Raw genomic sequence first — 16392 nt, 5'->3', positions numbered from 1 at the left:
GTAGGTTATGGTTTTTAATGTAGATGTTTGTACTGTTTCCTCTTGGCACTATATACTGTTGTAGGTTATGGTTTTTAATGTAGATGTTTGTACTGTTTCCTCTTGGCACTATATACTGTTGTAGGTTCCTCTTGGCACTATATACTGTTGTAGGTTCCTCTTGGCACTATATACTATTGTAGGTTCCTTTTGGCACTATATACTGTTGTAGGTTCTTCTTGGCACTATATACTGTTGTAGGTTCCTCTTGGCACTATACACTATTATAGGTTATGGGTTTTATGGTTATGGTTATGTATTCTTGTGATCTGCCTTTGCAATTAGTCAGCTGCAGAGAGAATGTGAATTATGAACACAGTTTTTGCAGTCTTTGAAGAAATATTTTTTGTTTTCAGAGTCAGAAGATTTATTTCTGTCTTGAAAGAGTCAAGATTTACTGTTAGAGCTTCATTCATGTTTATTTTAGTCTTTTATCCATTACTTTTGCTGATCATCTGAGTTATCTTTACTTCATTTTCAAAGAGAACTTATTTTACTTTTTTTTAATTTCACATATCACAATGCAATAGTACTTTCCAATTGTATAATCACTGGGTCTTCTATTAACAAATAAAGTGTTCATTTTTATTTAAACATCACAACAAGTTCTGACTTTTTTATGCCACCATGAAAAATCACCACATCTATCCTTCCACATATTAGGTCCTTGAATCTCTAGTTATTGCAGAAATCAGATAACAGTGTGCTAGGTTTATTCTTGAATTACTATACTGAAACCTGTTTTTATTCCTGCCCTCCAAGCTGATTATGCCAATTGTGTTTTTAGTCTGCCGTGACTTCGTGTTTAAGTTAATATTTAATGGTTAGAATGAACTTCAAAAATTATACTTACCACTAGCATAACCCATCCTTCCCTCCTCCACACAGTATTGGATTGGGAAGATCTAATGAAATATTAAGATAAAGGCCAGTGTAGAGATAATACAAAGTGATAAATACTTATTTGTTTATCAATAGGCAGCCATAATTATGTGAGATTATTTTGGAAAACTGTATGGGTTGAATAATTTTGAAGTTGGCAAATTAAGTATATTTCTTTGCATGAGTTTGGAATCATTAATTCTAGATTATAGTACAAATAAGTATCTCTTTAAACTTCATTTTATTTACTTTGAGTTAGAATAAATGTTCAAAATTGTTGAGACTACACCATATTTCTTTGTTATCTTTGCTAAATAAATGAGCTTAGAAATTTTATAGTTGTATAGTTTGGTTCAGAATTTCAAAAAGAAAGATGTTACTGAAGGTTTATTTCTCTTGCACTTGATAAACAAAAAGGGATATCTGAACTTATAGATGAAGACAACAACCAAGCAGTTATATTTCAACAACAACTCAGCAATAAAAGGTATATTTTGACAACAACTTGCTATAAGAGGTATATGTTGACAGCAAGTTGCAATAGAAAGTATATTTGATAAAACCAAGCAGTAAGAGGTATATTGTAGCAACAACTTGCTATAAGAGGTATTTTTTGACAAATGTCAAACAATATGAGTTATATTTTTACAACCCAGCAGTAGGAGCCATATTGTAGCAACAACTTGCTATAAGAGGTATATATGTTGACAACAACTTGTAGTTAGAGGTATATTTTGACAGCAACCCAGCAGTAGGAGGTAACTTTGTGTACTCTGTTTTCTAATGGAAGTTTTTCATAAAGAAACTAACAGGTTTGGTAATTCTTTAACAATCTTCTGTTGATTCAAATTAGTAAGTCCATTCTGTTAGTCAGTAGACACATGAAAACTGGAATATGAGATCAAAGATACTTACAAAATGTGTGGCCTCAGTTGTTACTCAGATATATACATTTTATATAGTGGTTAAACTTTATGAAATAGAAGCTAAAACAGTGCATCATAACTTTCTTCTAACCTGTTGCTAAATTATGTATTAAAGAAGTTCCTATTTTTTCCCTTTTTATGACTTTATAGTTATAATTAATTTTACAGGCGAGATGTTGCTTAGTCCTTTGGTCATGTGTGGCCCTCATGGATTAAAATTCAACATTCCAGTTGAGTTGAGATTGCCTCATTGTGCCTCAGTTAATCCAGAAAGTTGGTCTTTTGCTCTCAAATCAAGTGAAACACCAAATAGTAAGTAATACTTAAGCTTTACGTTTGTTCATAGATAGATAGATAGATGTTCAGAGTAATTCAAAAATCATGTTCTATGTTGGGCATATTTAATGGTCAACTTTGGTACAAATATATATGTACATACTTTGTCGTGCCCATGAATTGCAATGCAAAATGGTAATACTTGCAAGTTTTCTAAGCTCAATTTTTATAAACAAGCAGATTATTATGTGCAAGCTGTCTGATTTGTGAAGAGACCTAATAGCATTTGAGAAAGGGGTGAAGACCAATGTAGCCAAGATTACCCACTTTTTTCGTTTTCTAAGAGCAAAGCGTTGTCAGCATTGATAGTAACTTCTATGTCCTTGAGTGCTAGAGCATTAGTGACAGCAAAACATCAAACAGTCTTGTGAAAGTCAATCTGAAGACAACTGCACCTGAAATAACATACTCAATGTTCAATATTGAATGTTACTGATCAATATCAGAGAAAAATATACAATACAAAGTTATTCATCTGAGATAAATAGTCCAAAAACATTATACAATCCATTCATTACTATAAAAACTGCAAGCTTTTGCATTCAGTGATGGAATGACCACAAACAGGTCGTAAAAGGTGAACTGGTTAGAAGAGTCAGTATTCAGCCATTTCTTATCAACAAATATGTATGTGTATGCAGACAATTCAAGAAAATTTGTAATGTATCAAATAATGATGTTAGCAATGTATTGCATCAAATCTCTGCCAAAGTAAGACTCATATGGCAATTGGAATGCATCATTTGGCAAAAAGTTTCTATATCACAAACTATTAGTCTACCCACTTCAAATGAATAAAACATTTTAGATGAGAAGACACAAATCTATCTACCTCAGATGAATGAAACATTCTAAATTCCAAGATACAAATGAAACTTATTCAAACTGAATGCAATAGTCTATGTTTCTAGATGAAAATCAAACCATCTCAACTATTGACCATGGACAAAAATGTTCAGAAGTGAGATCTAAGTTTGTTTCTATTAGATACTGCCTTGGACACTATGAATTATAAACAAACACCCTTTTCACCATTTGGGATCTAGGTTTGTTTCTGCTAGACATGGACTAAGTTGATTAAGCCTTAATGTTTCCAGAAGTTTATTTTTCTAGTTTAGGCTGCATATTGTTTGAGAAAGTTATTTCTGTATGAGTACTATTGTGGTATTCACATATGAAACTACACCCAGCTGGTACACTACTAACACTGCAAAACAGAAGGCTTAAAGAATTTGTATGCAACAAATGCAGTAAGCCATTCTCCTCCAAAAGAACAAGCTCCTAAAACATGTTTCACTTAGAACCAAATACACTTTATACAACAATTTAGTATAATGTAGTCTGTAAAAATTATCCCCTATGACCTCTAATTGGACAAATAATCAAGTATTAGCTACTGGACAACATCTAGACCAGGAATCCACTTGTAGCAATGTTACTTTATGTAATAGATCAAAAAGAGAAGCAAGCGAGAGAACTAACTTTCTTGAGATTATATAAAATACAGTAGTTTATAAGAACTGCCATTATGTCATCAGGCAAGCCTCATTAACAGAGAAAGAAATCTAAAATTTCTGAACTTTTCTGTCATCTACACTTACGCTATACAGCCTATTAAGTTTGTTTGTTTTGAAATTCATGCAAAGCTATACGAGGGCTACCTGCACTGGCCATCCCTACTTTAGCAGTGTAAGACTAGAGAGAGAAGGCAGCTAGTCATCACCACCCACCGCCAATGCTTGGGCTACTCTTTTACCAACGAATAGTGAGATTTAACATCACATTATAATGCCCCCATGGCTGAAAGGGTGAGCATGTTTGGTGGGACAGGGATTCGAACCCGTGACCCTCAGATTGCGAGTCGAGCGCCCTAACCACCTAGCCATGCTGGGCCTTGGCCTATTGAGAAAAGGAAATTATCCAACAAGCAGACTAGGTGCAAAATGTTAAACAAACTAGTCCTGAGCTTAGCTATCCAACACTAAAACTATCTCTAATAGCAAGTTTAATGAGTTCTAGGTTGGGCATATCTTGTTCATCGAGATCTTATAACCAAGTACAGAAATTGTAATGCTTAAAAAACTGACATAATATGGCAATGTTTTTATAGTAAGTTATAGAAAGGTTTAGTTTATGATATTATTGTAGGTTACATTTGTAATCTAGACATTTGTAGATGTTTATAATGTTGCTTAACCAGGGGGTGGTTTGACATAGCATAATGGGTGTGGCTTAACTTTAAAATTTTATTCTAAATTTCAGAACTGTTTGAGCAGTATGAAATGGCAAGAGTAGATGAAAATTGATTTTGGTGTCTATTACTAAGTTACATTGAATCTTAAGTATTGTACTATTGAGTTAGTTAGTAAGGCCAGTGAATTATTGAGAGAGAGTTTGTTAGCCATTGAGTAAGCATGTAAATTATGTATAAAATTACTTTGTGACAATTATCTAGTTAAATTTTTGTAAATTTTGAGTTGTGTTTGCTACAGAGTAATAGATATACAAGAAGTACTGTATGTAAGAGAAAAGAAGCAGGTAAGTGGAATCAGTCAGTTAGGCCTTTCCCTTCAGGAACATTAGGTTATTAATATAAAAGTAAAATCATGGAACTTGTATTCAAAGAAATACAACACTTTCATTAAGTGAATAACAGAAAAGAACCAGTCTAACAATAGAAACTGTTAGAACAATATTTATATTTCTTAATCCTCTTTCTCTATCTTAGACTGTAATTTTAATTCTAAATAAATGATATATTTCTGTCAAAGTTATGAAAACGTTTACTAAAAGTTTCATTCAGAAATATTTACTTGTTTCTTAAATTGTGACTCCTGTTTGTTTGTGATGATTGCTAATAGCATAGCTTAACCAAAGTATTTTTTTTTTACATAGGTGGTCAACCTGCTGAATGGCATAATGTATCACTAGATAACATGGATGGAGTGTCTTCCAGCTGTGTTAAAGAAAACTATGTTTCAGTTCTAGTAGATCACTTCTAAATTTGTCCCTACATCCAATTTTGTCTCTGCAATGTATGGTTCAATCACTAGAGTTACTTATTTCATAAGGGAGCAAAAGTTGTGTTAATAAAAGTTTGGAGATGACTTGAATGGGTAATGAAGAAAATTATATTATAAATGTACAACGTTTAAACAAAATTATGTCATCATGGGTAGCAAATGATGACATAATTTTGTTGAAAAGTTGTACATTTATAATAAATTTTCTTCATTACCCATTCAAGCTGTCTCCAGATGTTTATTTTCTAAAACAGTGGGTTCCTTATCATCAAATTTAAAAGTTTAGTTACATGTTGCAAGTGAACATACATATAATTATAAAATAGTATAAAAAACAAAGCCTAAGAGATATTATTTAGTTGAATGGTTCAAAGGATAGAATTTATAATTGATCATGTTTGTTTATTTTTCTTTCGCTTGGACTCCATTTTTAGAAACATTGTTAATTTCATTGCTCAAATGTGATAAGGTCCTTAACTAGTGAATGAGTTCCATATATATTTCATTACCTCTACAGACATGAAAGATAAAATCATATAAAGTGCCTTGCAAAGGTATTCACCCCTACCAATAATGTCACATTTTGATGAAATACAAATAATGTAAACAATGTTTTTAATGAACTTGTTTTTATTCAAAACTCTAATGATCAAACTTAACATTGTTTTGTGTGAAGGAAGCTGAACATCAGCAAAATCTGCAAAGAAAATATATAAATTGAAATATGCTGATTGCTTAAGCATTCATCCCCCTAAGTCAGTACTTGGTGGAAGCACCTTTGGCAGCAATTACTGCTGTGAGTCTTTTTGGATAGGTCTGTACCAGCTTTGTACAATGGGATGGTATAATTTTTGCCCATTCTTCCTGGCAAAATTGTTCCAATTCTGACAAGTTCGTTGGGGATCGTTGATGGACTGCAATTTTCAAATTTTCTTCTTTTGAAACCACTCCAGTGTGGCTTAGGCCTTGTGCTTTAGGTCATTGTCCTGCTTAAATGTGAATTTTTGTCCCAGTTTTAGATTCTTGGGTGACTCAATCAGGTTTTCCACTAGAATTTGCCTCTGCTTTGCACCATCCATCTTCACCTCAATCCTGACAAGCTCCCAATCCCTGCTGATGAGAAGCATTCCCATAACATAATGCTGCCACCACCATGCTTGACAATTGAGATGATATTGACTAGGTGATGTGTTATGTTGGGCTTGCACCAGACATAACGCTTTGAATTTAGACCTAAAAGCTCAATTTTTGTCTTGTCTGTCCACAAAACCTTCTGCCACATGTCTGCAGTATAATTTACATGCTTTGTTGCAAACTCCATACGAAATTTAAGATAATTCTTTTCCAGTAATGGCTTCTTTCTAGCCACTCACCCTTACAGGCCAGTTTTTTTGTAGAGACCAGGATATTGTCAATGTATGAACAATGACTCCCATCTCAGACATGGAACTTTGCAAATCTTTCAAAGTCACTGTTGGCTTCACAGTGGCATCCCTAACCAGTTTACTGCTTGTCCGACTGCTTAATTTGGAAGGGCAGCCTGATCTGAGTAGTTTGTTTGTTTGTTTGTTTTTTTAATTTCGTGCAAAGCTACATGAGGGCTATTTGCGCCAGCCGTCCCTAATCTAGCAGTGTAAAACTAGAGCAAATAGTGGGATTGACCATCACATTATAATGCCCCCACGGCTGAAAGGTCGAGCTTGTTTGGTGTGACGGACCCGCAGATTGTGAGTCGAGCACCCTAACCACCTGGCCATGCCGGGTCAATCTGAGTAGTGACTGGGTAGTATGAAGCACATTCCACTTCTAAATGATGGACTTCACTGTACTCAAAAGTAGAATCAGCAACTTTGAAATTTTCTTGTAACCTTCTCCTGACCTGTTCTTCTCCACCACCATATCCCTGACTTGATTGGAAAGCTACTTGGACTTCATGGTTGGTTTGTTGCATCACTATATGAGTTGGGGCTTGAACAGATGCATTTACTTTGAAGTCAAGTTAAACCACTTTGATTACACACAGACAGAGGCCATTACACTAATTTTGTTACCTTTCAAATTCATCTTTTGCACTTGAACTGATTTAGGGTTGCTGTAGCAAAGGGGTTTAATACTTTTGCAGTTGAGAATATTCCAATTTTCTTTTAAAATGTAACTTACTTACATAATAACAGCATTTTTTAGCTTTCTCAGTTTGGAGTAAATTGTATAGCTTCAAAATATACAGTCCCATTTGAAAGTTTCATGATTATAGGCTCAGATGGCAATATAATGTGGAAGCTTTGCTAGGCACTGTATTTCTCACAGCATATTAGTATTAATATTTTATCTTTGTATAGTGATAGTGTTTTCTTATAAGCAAATGGATTAGAGAAAAAATTAATTTGATAATATTATATTAAAAATCATTATATTATACACTACTATGAATGTTTTAATATTGGCCACTTTACATAGTTATTTTTTAACATTGTTGATTTTTTAAATATGTAAAATTTTTAATTTTACAATAAAATTTTCACCCTTAGTGAACATCACTATAGATAATTTTGCTATTAAAGCATATCTTTGCAGAGGCTGCAGTTATATTAAGTTACATGCTGAGTTCTCAGATGTTTGAAAATTCCCATGTTTAACAATAATAAATATTTTTTACTATTTGTAGTAGTTACATAAAAAATATGAAATTTAAAATTTACTGTAACTTAGATTGTTCTGTGTGTAACTATATAATGCTTAAATGTAATGAATTAAAATATATATTCCAATTAAATAATTTTACTTCATTAACAGACAACTATAGTACAAACTAGAGCAGTTAGTAGCTCTGATGCAGATATTTGGATCAAACATGTTATAATGGTTTGTTCAGTGTAATACCAAAAGAATGATGTGGCTTTTACATAGGAAGAACTAATGAATTAATGGCTTTAAAACATTGTTATTTCTCAAAAACAGTACACTTAGCTGTTTGTGTAAAAATACTGTCAACTGGGTGTCTAATGGTTTGTGTTGGATTTAAGATTCTTTAGGCAAGAAAGTTCATTGAGACTCATTAGAGTGTAAAAAAATATATTTTTTTTTAATGTAAATGGTATTTTTTATCTAAAATATCAAAATTTGGCTTTCTCTTCTAAAAAAAATAAAAATTAAATATTATTTTTCAAAATAAGTTTTTAAGAAACTATACCAAAATTAAACTTCTACCGATTTATTGTGCCTTATTATTTTAGATGATAAGTGTACTTGAAAACAAGGTTCATACCAGTTTTGTTTTTGTTTTTTCAAGTTGCAAAAAAGACTGTCTTGTACTTTTATTACCTAAATAATCAATACTCATTTTAAACATGCTTGTGTTTCAATGGGTTGGGTGCAGCATAGTGGTTAATGCTGTGGATCCAGGGTTCAAAACATGATTCTGTTGAACTTGCCCCACATTTTCAACTGTGGATGTGTTTTAAAATTAACAGTCAATCTCATTCTTTGATTCAAAGAGCTGGAAGAAACCCTTGTGGTTGTAGATGTTGCTGGATGGCTCCCTTCCTTACTTTTATTTCGAAATTAACGATGATTGTACATGTATCCTATGGATCTATGCTTAGCCATTAAGCCCACCTATACATAAAGTGCCATTCAGGTTAAAAATTCAAATTCATGCTGTAATAAATAAGGACATATTGTACCGCAAGTCGGAATATCTATAGAAATTTTGTGTAATATTTATATATATCAATAAATCATTAAATATATTTCTTCAAATACATGTGTTTATGTAATACTTCATATTTAATATATGAATATATCCATAAACACTAATACACTTTTAAAAACTTAAATATTACAAACAGAAAATTAATATTCTCATTAATCTGTATATCATGAATATAAATGTTTATCAGTGAATATAATTAATGTTTTAAAGTGATATAATAATTTCCCTTGATAAAGTCCTGAACAATGTGTTAGATATAAATAATTACCTGTAAAATATTAAAACTTTGAGTTATTTATCTCAAAAAAGTTTGTTTGTAATTAAGCACAAAGCTACACAATGGGCTGTCTGTGCTCTGCCCACCACAGGTATCAAAACCTGGTTTTAAGCATTGTAAATCCACAGACATACTGCTGTGCCACTGGGGAGCATATCAGCAAGTACCAGGATGAATTTAGAAAATGTTTTATGTATTTTTCAGCTTAAAATATGTTTATGAATTGATTTGATTCACATTGTCATGTTTGTTAGCATTATGCTCTAGTAACTTTACAGAAGCATCAGAACTGGGGGTGCTTTATCACCCCACTTTTACATATTTGACTTATATATCAACAGTAAATTATATTAATTTTCTGGGGGTAGGCTCCCAGACACCCCTAGATTGAACTGCTTTTGGCAGCATGGGAGTTGGAGCTGCTTCTAACAGGACCTTATACTTTCAATCTCTCATCGTAAAACTGCATGTCTACCCAATCACCCCTACTTTACAACTCCTTACTACACCACAATAACTTGAAATTACATTGCCTGGAATTTCTGCTAAGAAACATATAGATTCTTTTAGATATATTACGTAACTATATATGTATATATACACACACACACTATAAATATGTGTAAACATGAACTTACATAGATATGAATGTTGTAGTTAAAAGTTTTTACTAACTCTCAGATCCCATACACCTAGCTAAACCTAACTATTCGAAACTGACATGGCATTATGATGTTATCAAATTTTATAATTTTTCAATTTTAACTTTTGTAAAGTTATCTCACCTTTTAAAGGCAAATTTACAAAGCTTTAGTGTTTATCATCTAACGCGTGTATTTTTGCTTCCACTTCACACCAAGTTATATTTCTTCCATTCTTTCACAAAGGATCGCTATACCTATCCTTCCATACACTCAAATTTTTAATTGTTGCAGAGATTATGAGCTTGATTGCCAGAGCTTATCTTGATTGGACAGCTTTTTGATGGTGACAATTGTTATTGAGTCAGAAGTATTTCATTTGTTTCTTTACTTACTCCAAATTATTTCTCTCCTGTGCCCTTTCTGAAATATTTTCTAAGACAGGTATATACATTATGGCAAGAACTAAAACAGAGGAAAGAAGAAAAGCCTAACTGATCTGAAGGTTGGATCAGAGAACTTCCGACTTGGAGAATACTTCTAATGAATTTTGAGTGTTCTCCATCACTTCATAGGCAATCCAGAGCGTTATGCTCTACCCATCTACTGGTCTGGTCTATCCAGAACTGTTGATAATATTTCTCATGCAGATCAGTAAAGCTGAGGGTAGCAGTGGAAAGGGACTGAGAATGGATTACTGACAGTGGCTATGCTGCAACACTTTAGGACAGTCCATAGCTCGGCAGCCTGTGCTACTGTAGCCCACACTTCGATTTCACTAGAAAAATGTACCAACCTGACCCTTCCTGCAGCGTGGTTGCCATCATATCTCATACGTGATTGCCCTGGGTCAGCCTAGAGCCTTTTCATGATGAGAGCAGTTTGATGCCACACATCAACAAAATCCTCATGTTTGAATGGCCTCAAACAGAATTGCCATGGCAATGCAATTTTTCAAGCAAGTGGAGCAGAAATTTAATATTTGGCAGAGGTGCAAACTCTAGCTGCAGAGGAAAGGGAAATGTCATCTGAATGTGTAACATCTCTGACCATAGCGTGGGATGTTGAACTCTCACCCAGTTATTATGGTTGGGAGTGAGAGGTAACTCTCAACAGCTAGGGCAGTAAGTTGGGAAAAAAGGTGATACAGTCTTGTATCCTTATTTTTCAGGCTATTAGGTGTAGTTTAATTTTGGTTGCAATGATGATGTACGATTCTCACTGATGATTCTCTTGTAAGTTACTTTCTCTAACATCTTTCAAACCTTTACTCTTGGACAGTCCTTTCTCCACATCAAATGCCATTGTTGATATGGTATCCAATAATCTCCTCATTTTACTTGTTTCACCAGACTCTCATATGAGATCTTTCATTCTTCTTTGAAAAAGCTTAAGAAACTATACAAATTACTACTGTTTAATATGTTCATCACAACTCAAGCAATTTATGTGATTGGTCATTATCATTTCGTGAGAGCAGTTTGGCATTTTTAAGTAGATTTAATTCAATCTTGAAGAAAAAATTTACTGTGAAAGTCTCACTTGCGTGTTTTTGAATAATGTGATGGGCCTGCTGATTGTGCTTTTAATTTCTCTCAGCTACTGGACAAACTATTTTCAATTCAGTTTTAAGTACAACTTTTTTCTGCGGTTTACTACTTTCTTTACAACTCTTTATTCTCTAACCTAAATAAAAGACCACGTGTGGGGGATGGGGTCAGCCGAATCACCCATTTTTGTAATGTAAGGAAATTATGATTATAGCGCAGCTGCTTATGGTATTTAACGTTTTCTACATAGTATACATTCTTCTGATGAAGCATTGGCGTTTTTTTTGGCTTGAAATAGTTGCATGTAATGGCTTCTGTTGACACCTTATAATTGGAAGCTCGAAGCTGTATTGCTGCTGTCAGGCCGGATTCTTTACAGTCGGTGTCTGCGACTTGTTGGCGATAAATTTCAATAATAAACAACCAGCAACACAGTCCAGTTGTTTCAAAATAGTGTATTAAAACAATTCAAACGTATATACAAATGTTCGTTACACTGTTAGTTATTATTAGCATGCTGACTGTGTTTTACACAATATGTGTTGGCTTTTGATCTCACAAGTCATAACACCCCTTTCAAACATTCTGCATACGGGTCTGTAGACTTTCCACTATAAACAAACAACCAGTGTGACACTCATTCTTCTGCCTTTTCCTGCTAATAAAGTGTTCGTTTTTCTTTATATATGAGTACTGGAACTTATTTTTTAAGGTGGTACTAGTACTGGGACTCATTCGAGCTGCTTTTTCGGATTATCGTGCGTTCCATTCTTCCGTCACTTAGATGTGTTTTTTCTTTTTCAGAAACAGGTCCACTTCACCCAGCTGAGTACTTAGATCTACTTTTTTTTACTTGGATTCCACAAACTAGATCTATGATCCCCACATTCTTGTGATGATTAGATAAGTAATTAAAAGAACCCACTTAACGATAGAAGTGATAGAATATGTTATAAAAAAATAAATCAGAAATGGGTTTATTTTTGGTGAAAATAAAATAGATGTTTGTTTTTAATTATGCACAAAGCTACACAAGGGCTATCTGTGCTCTGCCCACCACGAGTATCGAAACCCGGTTTCTAGCGTTGTAAGTCCGCAGACATACCACTGTGCCACTGGGGGGCAATAAAATAGAGCTTTGAGTACAATTTTTGAGAGATGACCTCACAATGGGACATTTGAGATTTATTGAAACAGTTAAAATATTTAGCATGTGGAGGATGTGAAACGAAATAGTTATTTTTAGATTTTATATATACATTTTGAAATAACCAAAAATAATAAATTACTATATGAATACCACAGAATTCTACCATGATTTATCAAGCTTAGTAAATAAGCTGTATTTGGGTCTAAAATTTCGAGGTCAATAATGTCTTACATTACCGCTTGGAATCTAACATGAAAATAAAGAGTTTGCCGTGCAAATACTTTGCAGAGGTTAAATAAAATCACTAGGGGGAATTTTGAGCTTTTGATTGGTTATACATACGTCATTAGGCGAGTCAAATATATGTAAGCAGGGTATTTTAAAAATTGAAGAGGTAGCCGGGGCTACCTTGTTTGATTCAATAAAATATTAACACCTCAGAAAACAGAAAATATACGAGGTTCTTATTTTACATTCTAGCTTGTCAATATTGGTAATTTGAGTATCTAATTTGTAAGAAACTATAGACTTTGTACTTGGGCATCACAAACACCTAATTTGAACCAATGCTGCATTCAACATACCACGTGACACAGAAATCAATATTTAGGATTTTTTATTTATTTTTAAATTAAGAAATTAAATAATGTATAATACTAAAGTTTGAATTATAATCTACAGTTTTATACCAAACTTATTAACATACACTCATAAAATAGTAGTTCAATAAACTTTTGAATGCTAGTCAACAAACACGATGACATGGCCTTCGACCCGTGTCGGTAGGGTTAAAAAAAATTCATGAAGAAAGAGAAACAGGAAATAAAAAAAAGCCAAAAAAAAGAGACATAACTAAGAGAAGAACAAGAAGAAAGGGTCAGAAAGTAAGATCATGACAGAAAGTTAAAATAAAATCGAGAGCGGAGTTAAAAGAACAAGATGTAGTTTTTAAAAAGAATCAAAATAACACTAATTGAACACAATTTGCACAAAATCGATGAAGCTATTGGAGATGTACAAAACGATTACAACAAGAAGATTAAAAAAGCACAAAGAGTCTGTAATGACAAGATTGAAGAAGTAAAGAAATATATGACCAAAGGAAGTAAAGAAAAAATAGCTGGAGAATGCATTATTAAATGCAAGGATTAATCCAGCCCCACCTCTTTCTGCATCTGCTCAAGATTTCCAACCTAAAACATCATCTACTACAAAATATAGAATATAATTTATTTGTTCTGCACCTATTTCCACTACTGCTGTGCCATTTGTTACTGTAGTACTTTCCTGGACTACTCCAGTCAAGTCATTACTAAATCAGTTACTGGCCAATTAAACAACATAGCTTAAATGAGAAACCATGGACTATGACGTAAAGGTACTATGGGAGGCATTTCTGGTTCAGTTTAAAATTTCCAAAGGAAACAGGTGGAATAGTAAACAACATTCTATTCATCTTGGTGTCCATTTAAAAAGGCCAGCTTTACCAAAATTAAGTAACCTTACAGCTGAGAGAGGCAACAGTTATATAGCATTATTAACTACCTTATCCAACAGGTTCAGAGTGACACACTAGAAGGAAGTATCCAGAGAAAAGTTCTTGAATAGGTACGAAGGAAAGAATTAACCTTAGCTGAATTTGCATAAGATTTTTAAAGCTTTGCCCAATTATTGTACCCAAATGCTTCATGTGAAATGGGAGATGTTTTGATATGTGACCAATTTGTAAATGTCATAACAAATTAATAGATCATCAGATCGAACAGTATTGATACAACAACTCCCTCTGATGAAAGTCTAGAAGACCTAAAAGGATTAGTTAAACAACTAGTTGCAGAGAATAAAGGAAATAAACCAAAAGACAATGTGTGTTTCAAGTGTAGCTTGAAAGGAAATATTGCTAGGAAATACAGACAAAAGCCTTTGGGAAATACAAACTCCTCCCAAAGGATACCAGAAAGAGTGAACTATAATAGATGTTTGAAATTTGGTAATTACAGCAGAGACTGAAAAATCAAGAACTGCTCATACACCAGGGAAAAAATATCCCAATGGTGAGTCTACAAACCCGAAAAAGCAAAGGACTATCCAAACATCTGGAAGAGGGAAGTAGCTGAAATGATGGAGCAATGTTCAGTGAAAATACCCCCTCTGTCCTAAATGAGATTAAATGTTCATTATTTAAAGAAACAAGTCTGTTACTTTGTTGATGTGGAAGACTTGCCATATGTTGATTGACACTGGTTTCTACAGCTACAATAGTTCAACCCAATTTAGTAAAGAAAGGTCGGAAGTGCTCCAAAAATGATGATAGAAGATGGGTTTATGTGAACAACAAGCAAAAATAAGGATCCAGCAAGAGAGAAATTGAATTTGACTCTGGTTAGGACATTTAGAGTATTTCAGGTTTTGGCTTCTTTACTTTAAGAAGGACATTGAATTGTTGGAAATGGTTCAGAGGAAGGCTACTAGAATAATTCCTGGAATAGAGGAGCTGTCATATGAGGCAGGTTAAGGTTCTTAAAATTATTTTCTATTGACAAAAGAATGCTTAGAGGTAATATGATTGAAGTGGTAAAAATTACAAAGGAAATGGATAGGTTTTACACATCATATTTTTAGTAGGATTAGAATGGAAGGATTAGGGCACATATATTTAAGAGTTGTAAGGGTAGCAGTCGTGTAAATTGTACATGTTTGTTTTTCGAACAGGGTGGGCAGCCACTGGAATTGATTGTTTTCAGAAATGGTGGAAGCAAAGGATTGGGAGAATTTATTTAAGAGTTTGACGAGTAGTTGAAGAGTCAAGGCTTGAAAAAATGAACAGGACAATCACGATAGGGTAAGTGGGCCATTTGTTGTCCCTTAAATCATTCATGGAGAAACATATTCAAAACTACAAAGATAAAACAAGATAAACAATTTACATGCCCCAACTTTACTGGAAGATAAAGATGGTAAATAAATACTGTCTTTCTGTACTTCTTTCTTGAGTTTGGAAATCCCAATTAACACGGGATTTAATCATGGAAAACATGAACTCTATTTTACAATGTTCTCTATCTCTTTATTTTCTTCTCTCCTTTTTATACAAATGCAACGAAACTTCCCTATGCATGATTAGTCCTTTGCTAACTCAACCTTCGCTGCATTTAATTTGACCTTTTGTGTGTGTATTTGCTCCTTATGTATCACCTTCAGAGCACGATTATCGGAATTCTTCATGTAAGATTAGAGCTAGATAGAAGTTCAATACCTACATTTGTATAGAAGTTACATGGTGCTTCCAATCCTAGTTACAACCTTAACTGCTTCTAGTGGTTAATTAAATCATCTAAAATTAAGATATGTTATCAAGTCATTACACCCAATAGCTCACAAAGTAACGGTCACAACTCCCTTTTATATGTTGCTCTGACTGCAGCTTACACAACTTTCCTAACTGTGAAGACTTTTTTCTCACTCTCAGCCATATATACTGAAAGGCCACATTGCCAGTGCCATTTAAAATGCTAATATTTGAGACAAGATGAATAACAATAACTTTTGCATAGTTAATAATGGCATCGAGTGAGGCAGAGTCAAGCTTTTTCATTCAATGTAAGCCGATCATCCTCTTAGTTTTCAGGTGTGGTATTTTCAAGTAAAACCGATTTCCCATAAGTATTAGATAGGCAAACCTGCAAATAACAGCAGATTCGATAATGATATAAGGGGAGTGTTATGTAGTTGATAAATTGTGTTATGTATTAGAATTTCAAATAGCCTGAAATTGACTTAACTGAAAATTTAAACTTAGTAGTTAAATTGTTCTTTGGAATGAGTACTTAAGTAAAAGACGATATATAGTCAGTTT

At 33.5% G+C, this 16392-nt stretch overlaps 1 protein-coding gene across 1 annotated transcript in view; it reads left to right on the top strand.

Moving 5' to 3' along the window:
• LOC106465766 (tight junction protein ZO-1-like) overlaps positions 1-6830 on the top strand; it is an 82208-nt gene extending 75378 nt beyond the window's left edge. The window contains exons 31-32 of the mRNA XM_022393704.1: positions 2016-2159; positions 5079-6830. Of these exons, the coding sequence (XP_022249412.1) occupies positions 2016-2159; positions 5079-5185 (251 nt within the window). The 3' untranslated portion in view covers positions 5186-6830. The remainder of the gene's footprint in view (positions 1-2015; positions 2160-5078) is intronic.
• Positions 6831-16392: the final 9562 nt, after the last annotated feature.

Source organism: Limulus polyphemus, unplaced genomic scaffold (genome assembly GCF_000517525.1).
Source record: "Limulus polyphemus unplaced genomic scaffold, Limulus_polyphemus-2.1.2 Scaffold2046, whole genome shotgun sequence".
Lineage (NCBI taxonomy): Eukaryota > Metazoa > Arthropoda > Merostomata > Xiphosura > Limulidae > Limulus > Limulus polyphemus.
The sequence above is the reverse complement of the archived record's forward strand: the minus strand, read 5'-3'. Positions and strand labels throughout refer to the sequence as shown.